This window comes from Hippocampus bargibanti, linkage group LG08, assembly GCF_051943395.1.
Source record: "Hippocampus bargibanti isolate YZ-2025 linkage group LG08, ASM5194339v1, whole genome shotgun sequence".
Classification (NCBI taxonomy): domain Eukaryota; kingdom Metazoa; phylum Chordata; class Actinopteri; order Syngnathiformes; family Syngnathidae; genus Hippocampus; species Hippocampus bargibanti.
In genome coordinates, this window is record NC_142741.1 from 15,220,436 (window position 1) to 15,238,609 (window position 18,174).

The following is an 18,174-nucleotide window of genomic DNA, read 5'->3' on the forward strand; positions in this document are numbered from 1 at the left end:
GGATGTTTTAAGTAATAATGTATCAAAAAACACACAAATGAAGTACCCAAGCAGAAGCCTATATAAATGTATTATTGTATTGTGAAAAGATATAATGTTCAATTATTAATTTAGTAGTTGTTGTAGATGTAGATGTTGGATGTGCTGGTGGCTTCAGCCTGTAATCATATACAGTAAAGTCTCGTTATATCGATATTCAAGGGAGTCCGAAAAAATATCGATATAACCGGGACTATCGATATATCCGACCCTGTTTGCATGTAATTTTCTCCGTGCGTGCATAGAAATAGTATCGATGTAACCGGGACTATCGATATATCCGATATCGATATAACGAGACTTTACTGTATATATTTAAAAAGTTGTGCTAGAGTCAGATACTTGAAAAACATATTGGGAGGAACAACCGATAATTGTTTCTCCCATTTTCCATTGTTTTGTCTGCCCTCGTTCCTCATCACATTCCAAAGCCAGTGAAGGATGTGCTGTTTATTATCAAGCTCACATGGTCCGGTTTACAAATACAACGGGACCAAAGATGGCATCCATGATGCAGTCGTTGTGCCTTTAAAAAGTCCAATTCATGAGGTGTATGCTCCGCCAAACAAGTCTTCAGAGTCACATGTATACTGTCCATCCACATATCCTGCCAAACTCATCCTTCCTCCAGCAACGGAAGAGGGGAAAATACCCACATGGTTTCCAAAAGAGGAAAATAAATACAGTAACAAGACTTATTCCCATCACGCACAAACCGAAAGCGTGTGTTGAGGTTTGACCACAAAAAAAAAAAAAAAAAAAAAAAACGGCAAATGCCTGAATTTCATGTGTTTCAGAGACATCGGCGATGTCGTCCGGACATGTTTTCCAGCAGCAAATAAATAAATAAATATTTGCAGACATCACGTGCATGGACAATGTGCCTCCTTTGTGAACATTGCACAAGGTCTGCATTTCTGCATTACAATGACGAGTCTTCAGAGTCGCTGTCTGTGTTGGCCTTGGTGAGCAGCTCCAGCTCCACGCCATCCTAAAATACACCAGAGAAGGTCAGACACCACTAAACAAACGACCTAAAATTGTGGATGAAATATTCAATTGTGTGGAGGCAAAATAACATAAATAATCAAGATTATTTATCCCATTACGAATACTGTATTACGACCTCCCCCAATTTTAATTGGATGTGTCAAATGATCATATACATTATTGATTAAAGCCTGTTGGTGTGTTATTTTTTTAATTCCATTAATCTAAATTTTAATTTGGCCAGCCCAATAGTGAAGTGGTTAGCATGTCGACTTCACAGTGCAAAGGGTTCAACTCCAGCTCTGAGTTTGCCTGTTCTCCCCGTGGGTTTTCTCCGGGTCCTCCAGGTTCCGCCCACATTCCAGAAATATGCATGGCAGGCTAATTGAACACTCCAAATTGTCACGAATGTGTGAGTATGAGTGCGAATGGTTCTTCATTTCTGTGTGCCCTGCGATTGGCTGACAACCGCAGGGCACAAAGGTCTGCTCTGCAAAACATGCAGAAAAGCTTAAACTGTAAACAAAGACAGCTGGGATAGTCTCCAGCAACCCCCGTGATCTGAGTGAAGATAAAACAGTTCGGAATATGAACCACAAAAATGAATACAGTTTAAACTTTGCCTTTGTTTCTGTCGGTGGGCCTACTTCTCATAGCCGTTTTTATGTGTTGGGTAGGGAAACAATTGTCAGTCACAGCCTGAATCTGACATTGATTGGCTGCCTGTCGTTAGGTTGGGCTTGTTTAGCCAAAACTTATAGGCGCTCATTGGAGTTGGGCAGGCTTGGTAAGCAGCGGACGAGCATGTCAGAGTTCACGGCACAAAGAATGGAAATGTTACATTCTAAATGACATAATAAAAGTAGAGTGTTGTACTTAATTTGTAAGGGGTTTGCTTACTACCAAAGCAGCTCAACTTTAGCCTCGCACATCAATGCAAAGCACCCAGTCTCGAGTGCAGCCACAGCTAATGTTAGCACCAAAAGCATGAGGTACGTATTTTCAATTTAGGGAGAAATTTTACAAACAAATTCATGGTTGTGCTATGGGCTCACCAGTTTCACCCATAGTGGCTAATCTGTACATGGAAGAGATGGAGAAACAGGCCCTCACTTCCTTCCCGGGGATAAAACCTAGACACTGGTTTAGATATTGTGATATCATGAGAGGCTCGCTCTCAGCGGGACAGGACAAGAAGCGCAATGGACAGGTTTGAATACAAACAAAGGTTTTACTAAAGGGTTTCAGGGGGAATTCACAAGCAAGAATAGTGTCTCTTCCAATACTTAAATCATAATGAGGTCTCTTCTGAGGTGAAACTGAAGGCAGAGTTCTTTTCCATGTCGTTCTAGGCCTCACCCCTCTTGATGTCCTTCTCAGGTAGCCTAGCCACCTTTAACAAGCGTCCAAATCCAGTGTTCTGCCGTATGGTCCCAACTGGCAATGAGTTCCACACAGCAATCAGTTTCTCCACAGAGCACAGCAACAGAGCTTGTCTTCCCCGCCCTCCACACTCAGAGGCTTTCTGCCTTAAAAGCCTTGATTGCCAATCAAGCCGTGATCAGCCACAGGTGTGGGGTTTTAATTGCTGCCTTCCACCATATGGGGCCAAAACTCTCTCTGGGTGAAGCCATCTTAGGGGAATGTACTTGCCCTCCAGGACACAGCCTCTCGCGACATCACAATATACAGTTGGACCTCGGTTCTCGAACATAATTCGTTCCAGGACCTTGTTCGATAAAGCGATTTTTTTCAAACACCGAAACCACCTCTTTGCTCCTGTCACTTGCGAGTTGACAGCGAGTTGACCCTCGTGTGCCATTTGCTTTTTTGCCGTAGTAAGCGGGTAACAAATCGCTACGAGCCATGTTGACTCCACTTTCTCAGCGGGTTTCAAAACTCTGGAGTACACTTTTGAGTCAGGGTGTAGTCCGAAGCATGCTTCTGATTGGCTGCCGGTGCCGAGTATGCAAATTGCCAAACAAATGTTCGTTTGGCAATTTGCGAGAGGATTTAACAAACATTATGTGTCATAATTTTTCGCGTCTTCGAACGTTCGTTTGGCAATTTGCATACTCGGCACCGGCGGCCAATCAGAAGCCTGCTTCGGACTACACCCTGACTCAAAAGTGTACTTCAGAGTTTTGAAACCCGCTGAGAAAGTGGAGTCCTCGTAGTGTTAAGCAGGCAACACAATGCAAACATTGCACGTCCCGCATGCGACAACAGTTGGTCACGGATGTTCGAACACCGAAGCAAGAATATCTTGAATATTTTGTTCGAACAGTGAGGCGTTCGAGAACCGAGGTACCACTGTGTGTGTGTGTGTGTGTGTGTGTGTGTGTGTGTGTGTGTGTGTGTGTGTGTGTGTGTGTGTGTGTGTGTGTTGTGTGTTATGTATCAATTTGTGTGTGTGTGTGTGTGTGTGTGTGTGTGTGTGTGTGTGTGTGTGTGTGTGTGTGTGTGTGTGTGTGTGTGTGTGTGTGTGTGTGTGTGTGTGTGTGTATGTATCAATTTGTTGTGTAAGGTGTGACAGGTGTCCAGCCAATCGCACGAAACGATGCAATGACGCTTTACAGCCAATTATGGCAATGCGCGTGTTCTCTGCCCCCTCACAATAACAGTGCGGGGGCGAGAGGAGACGCTAAAGGTAATCCCTTGTCATTGAGAAATGAATGGGCAGTGAATGTGATATGTCGACTCCCCAAACTAAGAAGAACTGTGGTTCTTTTGAGTGTCGGAGTATGTCCAAATAAGAGAACACAAGTGAGAAAGGTGTGTACTTCAAAACATGCGGAAAAGCTAAGCTGTCAATGCATTTTTAAATGGAAAAATAAGCGCTAAATGGAACCTGGAATTCCACAAATCAATGCATTCATCAGAAAAGTCATTTGAGTGATGTTGGAATTGTACAAAGACGCAAGACGGGAAAGGAGATTGGTCCAATAATGTGGGGGAGAAAAAAAACAGCTGTCACAGAAAAATCCGACCCTGATAAGCAACTTAAAGTTCCAATTAACTATTTTATTCTTGCCTTTTAAGTGGATGCATTAAATATTGACTCTATTGTATGTGTTTATTTTTCAATGATTGGCTGGCAATCTGTTCAGGGTGTCCCTCGTCTAGTGCCAGAAGATAGCTCAGTGGATTATTTTTTCACATTAACAGGTAGTGGTGTGCCACTGTAATTTTTCAATGATAAGAAACGTGCCTTGGCTCAAAAAAGATTGAAAACCACTGATTTGGAATCGACAGCATTCACTCAATATAACAGCACCAGTGAAGGGAAACAAAAACAAGTGCATCATTCCTCCATGAAAGACAAAAAAAGGTTGTCGGAATGAAATGGCAGCAAGGAAGTTTGCATGTGCATGCGTATCTGCCCTTACCCCTCTAGACCTCTTTAACAGCTCCCCGTTGATGACCCGCAGCCTTTCCTGCTGCAGGCTGTACTGCAAGTCCCGGGGCCGGCTGGCATTGTAGATAAAGATGGCGAGCAGCACCACGGGGGCCTGCAGGAAGAAGTCCAGAGAAGGCCGGAAGTCGAAGAGGAAGACTGAGAGGGCGGTCACCAAGACGGTGGTGATCTGGCTCGTCAGCACATGGAACATGTTGTCCCGGAATTTCAAAATGAAGGCCACAGAGAGGCCCAGGATCGCTGGTGGACAGAAATTGTCAAGTCGAAGATTTCACTTTCAAGGCGACAAGCTGAACTTAACAGAACTGGTTGCTACAACTATGTTAAGGAAATTTATTCGGAAGTTGAACATGAAAATAGAGCAGGAGCAAAAGAGTTCAACGTTAATGAGTCACTGTTATAACTTGTTGGTTGAGTGAACTGTGTCACTGCTTTTATTCAATGTTTTACTGGCGTCTGATGATTGTCTTGGCATTTCCTTGAGTGTAGCTCCATCTAGTGGATTTTCCTGCACTGGTGTCAATTTTGTGGAGCATTCACAACATATAATAAATAAACAAATACATAAATGAATAAATTTGATTGATAAGCACCTTTCAAAACTCTCAAGGTCACCTTACAGTCACAGGATAAGTTTCTCTGTGGGTGAGCAGCAGCAGCCATACGCACGAGCGTTGACTCAACCCGGAAGTAACTCACATAGATAGAAAGCTCGCTAGCTAGGAAGCTAATACAGCTGCTTACTAAAGAGAAGCGTGATGGTGCAGCCCAGCTTGCGTTCACAAGGCAGTTTCTGCATCTGTGCAATACGATAGGAGTAATACGGAAATAAAACAAGCTTCTTTTTCCCCGCAAAATAAAAAAAAAGACTGATTATGTAAACCAAATGAGAAAGAAAAATAACATTCGACAAAATCAATGTAGAATTCATTCATTTTTTGGACTGTTTCGTGCGGGGGTTTCTGGATGAGGCGGGGGACACCCTGAATTGGTTGCCAACCAATCACAGGGCATACAGAGCCAAACAACTAACTAGCTCTCACACTCGGGACAATTTGGAGTGTTCAATCAGCATTGCTGTGTATGTTTCTGGAATGTGGGAGGAAAACGGAGGATCCGAAGAAAACCCACACGGGCCTAAGCAGAACATGCAAACTCCACACAGGGAGGCCGGAGCCGGATTTGAACTCACGACCTCTGCACTGTGAAGTCAGCATACTAACCACTCGACTACCGGGCCGTCCAATGTAGAATTCAAATTAATAAATCAATAAATTCAAATTGATCGCACGAACAGCACAAGACAATATAGAAAATAGTTTTAACCTACTAAACAAAAACATTGAGCATTTTAGCCCGGGGACACCTTGCACTCACCCCAACTCACCTATTTTTAATCTTCTCATATTCATATTTTCTATATTATATTTATCTTCTACTTTCTCCCTTTTATGAACATGGGAATTTCTCCTTTGTGAGACAAATGAAGATCGCTCATCTGAGTAAGTTTGGAATAATGGCTGTTATGAGAATGTTTTGCATCGTACAGCTTTTGTAAGTGGGGTCTGAACCATGATCTGATGACCTTTGGCTCCTGTGTGGACCTACGACTCCCTGCGCGCCCGCTCACACACACACTGAGCGCCACCTGCCGTCTACTGTGTAGCAAACACTTACTGAGTAGGGCAAAAACAACAATAAAAAAATCACAATGTCTACCACTGTGCCGTTCTTGTGTAGTTTGATTTAAATTGTCTAGTTTTTTCTGTATTTTTTAATGTAAAAACAAGATGTCGGTCTTTAATATGTGCAACATACTGTAAAAATCGATGTGTTGGTTTTTGTTGCTAAATTTAAAGGACAACCGACACCTCTGGACAAGTTGCGTCTATAATTTGTAAAATCACTTCAAATGACTTCTACTGAGCGCATTTTACAAAGATTCCACTGCATATAGCTATATTTTACGTTTTAAGACTCGCGTTGAATATTCAGGAAGTATTGTTTTTGAGTTGATGACGATCCCTCAAAGGACAACCGACATCACTTTTTTGTTTCCTAACTGGCATCAGAAAAACATTTTATAGCATCTAAAATATCCAAAACACGCAGGCTGATATTTTAGTCAAATGCAAAACACCAATAAAAATGACTTAAAGTGTCCAAAATCTGCAAAAAAATTGAGCTGCGAATTGGGCATTTTCAGAAAGTCCCGCCCCCAGTTCGTGACATCACGCAAAGACGTCTTGCATTGCTCGAGAATCAAAACAATGGCTTCAGATTCGGAGAATATGTTTTCTTGTTACGTATAAATGTTTGCAATGAATTAAAGAAGGCCTTCCTGGTCATTTTGAGGGATCAAGACTGATGTGTAGCGTCACAGAAAATGCAGAAAATGGCGCCAGAGCTCTGTTGGAAATTGGTTGATTTTTCACCTTGGAATTTTTGTCAGCGAATATCTAATAATTGTCTTGGTGTAACCTTCAGTGACGTAGGGTGAGGACTCGTCACCAAATCAAAAACAAGACTTCCGGAATATTCAGCACGAGTCTTAAAACGTAAAATATAGCTATATGCGGTGGAATCTTTGTAAAATACGCTCGGTAGAAGTCATTTGAAGCATTTATACAAATTATGGACACAACTTGTCCGGAGACGTCGGTTGTCCTTTAAGTGACGTCACGGAGGGAACGCCCATGACCGAGAAAGCGACACACAATGCATTTTGGGTACTTTTTTTAGTCTGGAAACACTGTGTTCATTGCGAAATTAGAAGGAAAACTACATCAATAACGCGATGTTGAGTATAAGAAGGTGTAAATGTACACAAATTCCCAGCGGACAAATCAGCCCATTTCTAACGGAGCTTGTGTGCCATCTTGCGCATTTTCTGGAGTCCAGACGGCTCGAATTGATACGGAATGACTTCTTTAATTGATTCTTTAATTGATTGCAAACATTTATGCTTCCTCTTCAGAACTATTTGAATCATATCCATAACTGGATGAGTAACAAGAAAGCATCTTCTCCGAATCTGAACTCTCTGAAGCCATTGTTTTGATTCTGAAGCAAGGCAGTGTGTGTCCAATAGTGACATTATGAACAAGGGGGTGTGACTTTCTGAATCTGCCCAGTTCCGAGCTTATTTTGTGGCAGTTTTGGGACACTTTAAGTCATTTTTATTGCCGTTTTGCATTTGACTAAAAATATCAGCCTGCGTGTTTTGGGTATTTTAGATGCTATGAAACTTTTTTCTGATGTCAGTGAGGAAACAAAAAAAATGGTGTCAGTTGTCCTTTAAACCCAAGAAATGTGACAAACATGATGATCTCTTTGTTTACATTGGGTGGGTGTTCCCTAATATTTGTGGTCTGGAAGTCATAGAGTTGTCGTTGTAGAGCATGCTACTCACCCGTGATGACCACCAGGGCTAGAGAGTAGATGTTGTGTCCATAAAGAAGGCCACAGTGAACGGTGACACCACTGTGGCCGGTAACGATGGTCAGACCATTAAAAACCACACCAAAGATGTACCTGCAACATGACAAAGGAAAAACAGTCAAGATGTGACGTATCTTCGCTATATCACATTGAACAGATGACGAGCTCACAGTTTACTATTTTGAATGAAGATGCTCTCAGTGAGCTGGTCTCCTTCTTTGAAGATCTTTTCATTGTAAATGTTGGCCATGGCCGAGATGAAGCACTGCAGCAAGAGCAGGACGTGGCCCATGCCCAGCGAGCGAAGCTTTTCCACCAGCTTGTCACGCCAGGCCTGGCCAGGCAACGTCTTCATCCACAAGGCGGTGGCGCTGTGGGAGGATGGGATTATACACCTCAAGTAAAGGAACAGGAACAGCGATTCTTTGGTTCGGTCAGACAGAAAATCAATAACCATTAGTCTGACGAGTCTCTGATGTCAAACAAATTGTGAAAAATGAGTTCATGTGTAGCAGTATACTTGGAATCCAAAGTAAATTAAAATATGGAACATAAAGCTAAATGTGAACTTTTATTTGAAAAAGAATTTCATTTTACTTTGAAATACACTTCAGTCCAAGTGTTTACAGACTAAAACGCCCAACTGTGCATATTCATGATTTGCTAATCAGATGTTTTCGGAAGGAGGAAGGGGACTATCCTGCGTTCAGTGAATAACACCGCTCTTTGCTGTTTTGCTTTGAATAAAAAAAGTGCTGCCTTGCTGCTATCTTGTGTGATCATAGTATCAAGGTACAACTGCATATTGAATTAGTTGAGGAGCTTCATTTAATCCTTTATACTGCATCTTAGCATGTATTGGCAAATAAAACAGGAAGTGCAACAGAACTTGATAAGAGAACTTTTCTGGTGCTAGGGTTCAAGAATTTGAAAATATTTTGTGAAAACAGTAAAGGCGAACCAGATGATAGATTTGTATTTTTTAAAATATTTGTTCAAGAGGCTACCAAACAAAAAGGCACGTATGAAATACAGTATAACAAAATAGTTAGTTAATATGTATTTCTGTACATTCCACCTTATTTTGAAAAAACACACTTATTTTTATTGGACTAAACATTTAAATGTAAAAAATGTAATGCATGTCTGAAGTTAAATTCTTATTTTTAAAATAGTTTAATTTAAAAAAACGCGCACCATAATTTTTTTTAATGTATTTTTGTTTCCAAGTATTGCCCAATTTATAGATAATGTCTAAAATCAACTCTTCCCATTTATAGTTTTTTATGTTTAAAAAATAACAGTGATTTTTGAAAAGCCCTGGATATATAACCCAAGCTGAAGTGCATTCGAAGCCCAGAAGGCTGGAAACTGGACTCTTTCCACGGTCACTATGTCACCTGCTGTTCTTCATCTGCTCCAGCAGCTGCGTGTACACCAGGCAGGAGTTGGACGGTGCTGAAAGGGGCTTCAAGTGGCCTCCTGGCACCGAGACGAATGACTTCTGGCCGCCGCCCGACCCCGTCGTCAGAGAAACAATACACAGGAAGAGTATGACCAACGCCGCCCACTGCACCCAAGAAAACCGCCGCCTGATGGTGGCGGAATGAAGCAAAACATGAATGTTAATAATAATAATAATAATAATAATAATAATAATAATAATAATAATAATAATAATAATAATACATTTGATTTATAAGCGCCTTTCAAAACTCTAAAGGTCACTTTACAGTCACAGGAGAAGTTTTTTTTTGTGGGGAATTTTACCGTAAAACAGTTAAAAATGCACATTTTAGTTGAATTTTCAAAAAAAGTGCCACACAAGGACTGTGACCACGGAGAAAATTAAATGACTAAGATGGGTGAAAAAAAGAGGGTTGTATGTAGTAAGATGAGCAACTTACTTGAGAACAAGTCTGAAGAGAACTGCTGTGGTAAGGATAACAAAGTTGGAGAACAAAACTGCCATGGCCTGAGGACAACAACAAAAACAATCAGGACAGTGCAGAGAACATCAAGGTACAGTGCGGCTGAAAAGTCGACACATGGCCATTTTCTTGTGATATAGAATAAAAGAAAGCATGTTGACAAGTCAGGGCGGCCCGGTAGTCAAGTGTTTAGCACACCGGCTTCACAGTGCAGAGGTCGCCGGCTCGTGTCCCGGTCCGGCCTCCCTGTGTGGAGTTTGCATATTCTCCCCGTGCCCGCGTGGGTTTTCTCCGGGTCCTCCGGTTTCCTCCCACATTCCAAAAAACATGCATGGCAGGCAGATTGTCCAAATTGTCCCTGGGTGTGAGTGTGAGACTGACTGTTGTTTGTCCTTGTGTGCCCTGCGATTGGCTGGCAACCAATTCAGGGTGTCCCCCGCCTTGTGCCCGAAGACAGCTGGGATTGGTTCCAGCACCCCCCGCGACCCTAATGAGGAATAAGCGGTACGGAAAATGGATGGATGGATGGATGTTGACAAGTCATTTCAAACATTTCTCCACCCTTAATGTGACATAAAACTTGTGCTAGTCAATTGAGGGGAAAAAATAAGTCGGTTTGAGAGGGAAAATAAGAATTAAAAAAACTTTGGTGGACAAAGTATGCACACCATTTTATGTGTGGATTTGTCTCAGTTTAGCATTCACCAATCACATTCAAAGTCAAGTTGAATGGCGCTCAAGCAACTCTCACATACACATTAAAGGAGATTTATTTCATTTTTGGTCATATGATATTTTGTGTGTGTGTGTGTGTGTGTGTGTGTGTGTGTGTGTGTGTGTGTGTGTGTGTGTGTGTGTGTGCGTGTGTGTGTGCGTGGGTGTGTGTGTGTGTGCGCGTGTGTGTGTGTGTGTGTGTGTGTGTGTGTGTGTGTGTGTGTGTGTGTGTGTGTGTGTGTGTGTGTGTGTGTGTGTGTGTGTGTGTGTGTGTGTGCGTGTTCGGGTGTGTGTGCGTGCGTGTGCGTGTCATATTTACCTACCCACCCGAGAAAGGGACTTACTGGCTGTAGGTAGGTCATCACGTAGAAAGTGATGAGGTTGTCAAGAAAGTAGAGGAATGCGGGGACAGCCCATTTCAAAGAGTTGCGGAGCGAGGAGGCCGAAGAGCAACGCAGATCTCCGTCAGAGCGTCCTTCTGAGATGAGTCAAGATTCAATATGTGTGTAATCGTCTGAGCATCATCTGTGAAATTAAATTCTTTCTGTGCCCCAGACATGGATGGTAAAAAATAGGTTTAATGGGACACTGCGGAATCTCAATCACAAATGCATATAAATCATGTTTACCTCGAATAAATACCCTGATAGACATCGCGAGGCAGAAGAGCAACTTGAGTGCCTCCGCCATAATGTTGACAGACGCTGGGAGGAAGTCATATTTGTTGTCTGTGCAGAGACCACGGACAACAAACACTTAGGACGGTCGTCGCAATGTTTCAAGAACATAAAGCAGGACAGTGTCTTCACCTGCATTGGCAGAAAATTTAAGTAGCAGGATCCGCATTGTTCCGAGAGTAACAAAACTTAAGCCGAGGGCCAGAGTGAAAGCCAATGAGCGTGAGCATAGGTGGGGGCAGCACGCCATGCCTGTGTAACCCTGCAGGAAGATATGTACAAAAAATAAATAAAGCTTTTCTGTTTAATATTAGTGATGTAGCTATGTTGTCACGATTGTAAAAAGTTCATTTTCTTTGCATAATGCACTCACAAAATAAATCATGAACAAACAATGACAACAACCAAAAAAAAACGATAAAAGGTATTGCCATACAATTAACTACAATTTGGTACCAACCAGTTCAGGTTGTGCACCACCAACTGCCAAAAGACAGCTCTAGCTCTAGCACACCCCACGACCCTTGTGAGGCTAAAATGGATCGGAAAATACATAGATGGATACAATAACACACTGTTGCCCTATTTTCAAGGAGCCTGGTCACATGTTTTACATTACAAAAATCTCAAGGCACGTCACAAACACAAATGCTGCGTCAGAAACTTAAAGGACAACCGACGTCTCCGGACAAGTTGTGGCCATAATTTGTAAAATCGCTTCAAATGACTTCTACTGAGCGAGATTCCACCGCATATAGCTATATTTTACGTTTTAAGACTCGCGCTGAATATTCCGGAAGTCTTGTTTTTGAGTTGGTGACGAGTCCTCACGTTACGTCACTGAAGGAACGCCCCTGACTGAAAAAAGGACACATTGCAGCAGTCCTTCCATCACGTCAATGCATTTTGCTGTACTTTGTTTGGTCTGAAAACTTCGTGTAGCACCAAAAAGAGGCAGAAGATGGGGTCAAAGCTCCGTGTAAGGAATTAATCAGCCCGTGGAAACATACATACATTTCCCGCCCCCAGATACCTCAGAATGGCACGGAATAAATTATTTAATCAATTTCAAACATGTATGCTTTCCTCTTCAGACCTATTTGAATCATAATCATAACTGGATGAGTAACAAGAAAGCATATTCTCAAAATCTGAAGCCATTGTTTTGATTCTCCAGCAAGACAAGACGTCTTGGAGTGACGTCACGAACAGGGGCTGGACTTTCTGAAAATGCCCAATTCGCAGCTCAATTTTTTTGCAGATCTTGGACACTTTAAGTCATTTTTATTGGTGTTTTGGATTTGACAAAAAATATCAGCCTGCGTGTTTTGGGTATTTTAGATGCTATCAAACGATTTTCTGATGTCAGTTAGGAAACAAAAAAGTGACGTCGGTTGCCCTTTAAATACCAGTGTTAAAATGGAATCTAATTCTATTTTGATAAACACAAAGATGGTTGGGTTCTCTACTATGTAACTTCTGACATCGATTGGAAAAGAATTCAATCCTCATTTAGAAAAGATCAGACCGTATTTAACACCACGCGCGCGCACACACACAAGCTGTGCGAAGAACAAGGATACATTATATTTCATACACCGCTGAAAGGCTATAATTTGCATAGAAAATACTTTTCAACTCTGAGGAAAACAGTCTCAAACAAAAATCCCCAAAAAAATCACAGAACAGCATCCTTTAAAGGACAACCGACGCCACTTTTTTGTTTCTTAAATGACATCAGAAAAACGTTTTATAGCATCTAAAATGCCCAAAACACGCAGTATGATATTTTTGTTCAAATGCAAAACACCAATAAAAATGACTTAAAGTGTCCAAAATCTGCAAAAAAAATGAGCGGCGAATTGGGCATTTCATTGCAGGACATGTGTATGCGATCGCCTACCGACCAGTAAGAATTTAGGGTCAGTTAAATAACGAAACTCTTTGTCATGAATTCGATGTCGTAGAAGTAGCTTGTAAAAGATGGAAGCTTTGTTGTTTATATGTGCAGACATGCCAATCCTGCAGAAATACAATCGCAACAAGCCACACTTTCGCTTTTCATTCAAATGGTTTCAAGTAAAAGATTACATTAACATGTCTGATGGATAATTTGACGAAGGTGTGCAATGAGATCAATTCATTGGTACAAGAAAGATACTTGAAGATAAACTGACCTGTTTCGTAGTAGTTTAGTACACATCCGAAAAAAAAACTACGAATGTGACTTATTCCTGGTTGGTTGGTGCACGCGCCGGCGCAATGGCACATTCTTCTTCTTCCGTGTGGAAGGGACGATTGCAAAAAAGGATTCGCGCATTACCGCCACCCATTGCTCTGTAATCTGTAATGTTTTAATTTTGTACTAGGGTACTCATTTCGGGTTAGGACGTTAGGTAATCCAATATAGGCTCTCGTCTAAATTATATATACCGTATATTGTAGCAGTTGAGGAAGAAGAACACACGATCGACTGGAGTAGGTCTTCATTCCAACTGCTAACAAGTGGATCTAACTAAAACAACAAATGCAGTGAAATATATGTAACATGCACCCGCCCCCTCCCGTGCACCTGCTGGGTGAGATGCCTGGTCCTAGTGCCCGCCACCATGCCCCCCCCCCCCCCCCCCCCCCCCCCAGAACACCCACAAGGAAGGTCAAGGCGAAAACTTTGCAGGTGGCTTGACCAGCCTGCCACAACGAATACGCAGTCCGTCGGTCGGTGGTGAAGGTGAAATTATTCGGGCAGGTAATTCGGGTGAGGCCTGAGTTGGGGAACGACACTCAACCCTGGCATGCCGCGGTGAGGCTGAAGGTTTTAGAGGGCTTCCGCGACGTGGGACCTGGGCCGGAGAAACGTCCTCGCCTGCAACTGAATGAGCCGGTTTGAGTCTCTCTATTGAAATGCCCTCCCTTCGCCCATCCATATCGACCACAAAACTCTTTTCACCGTGTTCGAGCACTCTAAATGTGCCATCGTACGGCGGCTGGAGGGGAGAACGGTGGGCATCGTGACGCACAAAAACAAACCGGGCTGACCTAAGAGCAGACGGAATGAATATTTTGGGGATGCAGTGGTGAAATGGTGCTGCAGTCAGGGGCTCCCCTGGCAAAAGGGGGAAATAAGGTGCACCCAAAGCTTCAGGCAGAAATTCACCAGGGACGTGGAGTGGCTGACCGAGTACGAACTCTGCCGGAGCGGCGTTAAGGTCTTCTTTTGGGGCCGAACGTAACCCGAGCAGGACCCACGGAAGCCGGTCGACCCAGTTACCGTCCGATAGAGCGGACTCTAGCGCGGCTTTAAGTGACCGGTGGAAACGTTGACACACCCCGTAGGCCATAGTGTGGTGTACCTGCACACCCAAGGACTGCGCCATGGCTGACCAGAGCTCGGACACAAACTGGGAGCCTCTGTCCGAAGTGATATCGGATGCCGTGCCGAAACTTGCGACCCAGGACGACAGAAATGCGCCGGCGATATCTGCCGAGGTCATGGAGGACAGTGGGACTGCTTCCGGCCACCTAGTGGTCCGATCGACCATAGTGGAGTTGTGTGCAACCCTGCGAAGGAGGAAGGGCCCCGACCAGGTCCACATAATCGTGGTCAAATCTCCTGGCCGGAATCGGAAACGTTTCCAGGTTTGCCCGGATGTGCCTGTGGACTTTGGCGCGCTGACATGGCACACATGCAGCTGCCCACTTCCTGACGTCCTTTCGTAACCCGGGCCAGACAAACTTGGCCCCAAGTAGTTTGACTGACGCCCGGACGCCAGGGTGTGAGAAGGAATGAATTGAATCAAAAATTCGCCGAATGCCACTCCTGCGGAACCACGGGACTAGTGCGACCCATAGACACATCGCAGAAGAGAGCGGGACCCCCTTCACACAGTGCCACCTCCTCAAGTTTCAGGGCTGTGCCTGCTGCCTTGAGTTCGTGGATGTCCGGATCCTCGGATTGGGCGTTGGCCATCTCTGAAAAATCCACCCCAAGCTGGACTGGACATACGATCGCGCGTGACAAGCAATCGGCCACAGGGTTACATTTGCCAGCCACGTGCTGAATGTCTGTCCTGAATTCCGAAATGGCCGCTAAATGCCATTGCTGTCGGGCCGACCACGGTTCAGGCGCCTTCGACATGGCGAATGTGTGTGGTTTGTGATCCACATATGCGGTGAAGCGGCGCCCCTCGAATCAGGAAACGAAAATGGTGCGTTGCAAGATAGAGTGCTAACAACTCCCTGTCGAAAACACTATACTTGCATTTGTTATCTTGCAGCTTCCGACTGAAAAATGCAAGGGGCTGCCATTCGTTCTCCACAAGCTGCTCAACCACCGCCCCTACGGCAACATCAGACGCATCGGTAGTCAAGGCCACTTGTGCGGTTGAGATCGGGTGGACCAGAAGAGTTGCACCCGCGAGAGCTTCCTTGACTCGTTGAAAGGACTGTGCTCCTTGTGGGGCCCACTCGACGGGGTCGTTACACTTCTTTTTTCTCAAGGCGCCGTAGAGGGGTTGTAGGAGGTTGGCTGCGTGAGGAAGAAACCGGTCATAAAAATTGATCATTTCCAAAAACTCCTGCAGAGCCTTAACTGTGGCCGGGTGGGGGAAATCAACCACTGCCCGCACTTTGGCGGGTAAGGGGATGGCGCCCTTTGGTGAAATGCGGTGCCCCAAGAAATCGATCTTGGACAGACCAAATTGGCACTTCACAGGGTTAATGATAAGGCCGTGTGAATCAAGACACTTGAAAACCTCAGTTAAGTGCGACCGGTGTTCCTCCGGTGAAGGGCTGGCCACAAGGATGTCGTCTAGATAGACAAATACAAAATCAAGGCCTCGCAAGACTTAGTCCATCAGTTTTTGGAAGGTCTGTGCCGCCCCCTTCAGGCCAAAAGGCATGCGGAGAAATTCAAAGAGGCCAAAGGGGGTAATCAACACAGTTTTTGGCACATCCTCTACCCGTACCGGCACCTTGTGATAACTTGTACTTTAGAAAAGATCATGGCACTGGCCAAACGTGCGGAAAGATCTTTAATGTGCAGGATGGGGTAACAGTCATGTGTGGTTAGGTTATTAACCCGACGAAAATCACCGCACGGTCGCCAAGAACCGTCACTTTTGGGCATCATGTGTAATGGTGAGGCCCACGGGCTGTTGGAAAGCCTGACGATGCCCAAGCGCTCCATCGTAGCGAAAAACTGGCGGGCCGACCGTGGGGATGAAGTGCCCTTCCCCGTGTTTTGTATCGTTATTGGAAAAGGCGGGGGTTGTTCGTGACGGGAAATCGGTCAGCAGACATTACCTTAGACATTACCTGACGTTAAATAATTTGTGTGTGTTAACGCTCCGAGCCCTCCAGCCTCACACGGGAAAGTCGTGAAAGAGATGGCGTCAATCAAACGACGGTTAGCAATGTACACAAGTAGTCCATGAGCACATAAAAATCCGCGCCGTGAACTTGGTCCTGCTGGTTGGCTCCAACTGTGATCGAGGCAACAATAAAGTTCCACTTGAATTCCCGTCCGTGGAAGCGCACAGTCACTGACCTGGAGCCAATGTTGTCGATGGGCGAGCCGTTAGCTGCGCACAGGGGAGGCCCGCACCTACCTGCCGTCTTGTCCGCGGCGGTGGCCGTCAGCAGGCTTACTTGTGCCCCGCTGTCCACAAGAAAACGTCTGCCTGACGTGGAGTCTGTGATGAAAAGCAGCTCGCTTTCGTTGCTGGCGCCCACGGCTGCTACTGGGTGCCGGGCATTGGAGATTCCCGGAGCCTCGTAGGAGCAGGGGGGGACGCAGCGTCGAGCCTTGGCGCCAAACCGCTGATGGAAAAAGCAGGTGGCTTTCCCGCGCCGCATCTGCGATCCCACTCCGGGAACGACGGTCGGATTGATGGTCGATGCCACTTCACCGAGGGGTTCGGCCTTCACGCTGTGCACGGCGAACCGTCCTGTCGCCAAAAGCACTCGGTCTGCTTCTTCAGCCAAACCTTGATAGTCGCCGGTGGCCAAGCACGTTGAGTTAGCTAGCGCGGCGCGCGCTGAGGCTGGTAGCTGGAGGAATAGATGGGGGAAAAGGAATCCGGCCTCATACGAACTTAAGAGCGACAGCATATTGTCCATGAGATCCACTGCTGTTCCGTCGCCGAGTCCGGGAAGGGAAAGAAGTCTGTTTGCTCTCTCAGAGGCCGATAGCGTGAACCGCCTGAGCAACAGTTGTTTGAGGGCGTGAAACTCCCCGCATCGTGGAGGTGCCACTGGATCCCGCAGGTGTTAAGGTCTGGTCTTGTTTCCCTGGTGCAGGGTAGTTCACGACCACGTTGGGCCTCGCCTCGTCGAGTTTGATTTGCGTCATATGATGAGCCGTGCAACGTCCACATCAACGCCCGGCTGAGGCCTGTTCCCAGGCGGCCGTCCGTGGTGCCACTCTGCGCCTGGCAGTGCAACGTCCACGTCGAGCCGAGCGTCGTCACGTGATGGTGTGAGAAGGGTCGCACTCACGTCCATGACCATGACCAGGCCAACCACTCAACCGCCGTATTGTATATCACATGTATCAAGACGGAACAGTAGCACAAGACTGCAGGTCACGACATACCAACCTGTGCACAGCCTGAATTGATTACAAGAAAGCAGATGACTCGATGCCACACACATGGATCACTGAATGCTTGGAGTTGAATAAGGTCCATATGACCCTGAGAGCCTTCATTGCAAACTCGATGAGGATGTGGAAAACCACACTTGAAGCCAATGGCAAGCAACTAACGCAAGTGTCCATCAAATGTGGCATATGCCAAGGTGATGCACTCTGCCTGCTCACTCACTGCTGTTCTGTATCGGACTGAACCCCCTCAGCCAAATAATCGCCAAGACAGGCCATGAATACCGCCTCAGAAATGGAGCTCCGATCAGTCACCTCCTCTACATGGATGACATAAAGCTGTATGCTAAGAGCGAAAGGGAA

At 45.0% G+C, this 18,174-nt stretch overlaps 1 protein-coding gene across 3 annotated transcripts; it reads right to left on the minus strand.

Annotated features, from left to right (window-relative positions):
* Nucleotides 1–474: 474 nt before the first annotated feature.
* slc35a5 (solute carrier family 35 member A5) lies at nucleotides 475–15,117 on the minus strand. 3 transcript variants are annotated; one of them, XM_089002263.1, is made up of 10 exons: nucleotides 14,564–15,117; nucleotides 11,343–11,472; nucleotides 11,163–11,261; nucleotides 10,878–11,008; nucleotides 9,796–9,863; nucleotides 9,289–9,480; nucleotides 8,059–8,259; nucleotides 7,860–7,981; nucleotides 4,419–4,687; nucleotides 475–1,030 (listed from the first exon to the last, which is right to left on the minus strand). In XM_089002263.1, the coding sequence occupies exons 1-10, from the start codon at nucleotides 14,804–14,806 to the stop codon at nucleotides 962–964; spliced, it is 1,524 nt and encodes a 507-aa protein (XP_088858389.1). In that variant the 5' UTR covers nucleotides 14,807–15,117; the 3' UTR covers nucleotides 475–961. The 3 variants fall into 3 exon arrangements, with proteins under 3 accessions (XP_088858389.1, XP_088858388.1, XP_088858390.1); XM_089002262.1 differs by having other exon boundaries at nucleotides 10,878–11,011; XM_089002264.1 differs by lacking the exon at nucleotides 14,564–15,117 and adding an exon at nucleotides 13,388–13,665 and having other exon boundaries at nucleotides 10,878–11,011.
* Nucleotides 15,118–18,174: the final 3,057 nt, after the last annotated feature.

What these genes read in the sequence shown, in the direction of transcription:
- slc35a5 (XM_089002262.1), bottom strand. Translation starts at nt 14,806, where the DNA reads ATGTGGACCTGGTCGGGGCCCTTCCTCCTTCGCAGGGTTGCACACAAC. An exon ending in TAAATTTTCTGCCAATGCAG is followed by an intron (nt 11,262 to 11,342) that starts GTGAAGACACTG and finishes GTCTCTGCACAG; the next exon opens with ACAACAAATATGACTTCCTC. An exon ending in CTCTTCAGACTTGTTCTCAA is followed by an intron (nt 9,481 to 9,795) that starts GTAAGTTGCTCA and finishes CGCCACCATCAG; the next exon opens with GCGGCGGTTTTCTTGGGTGC.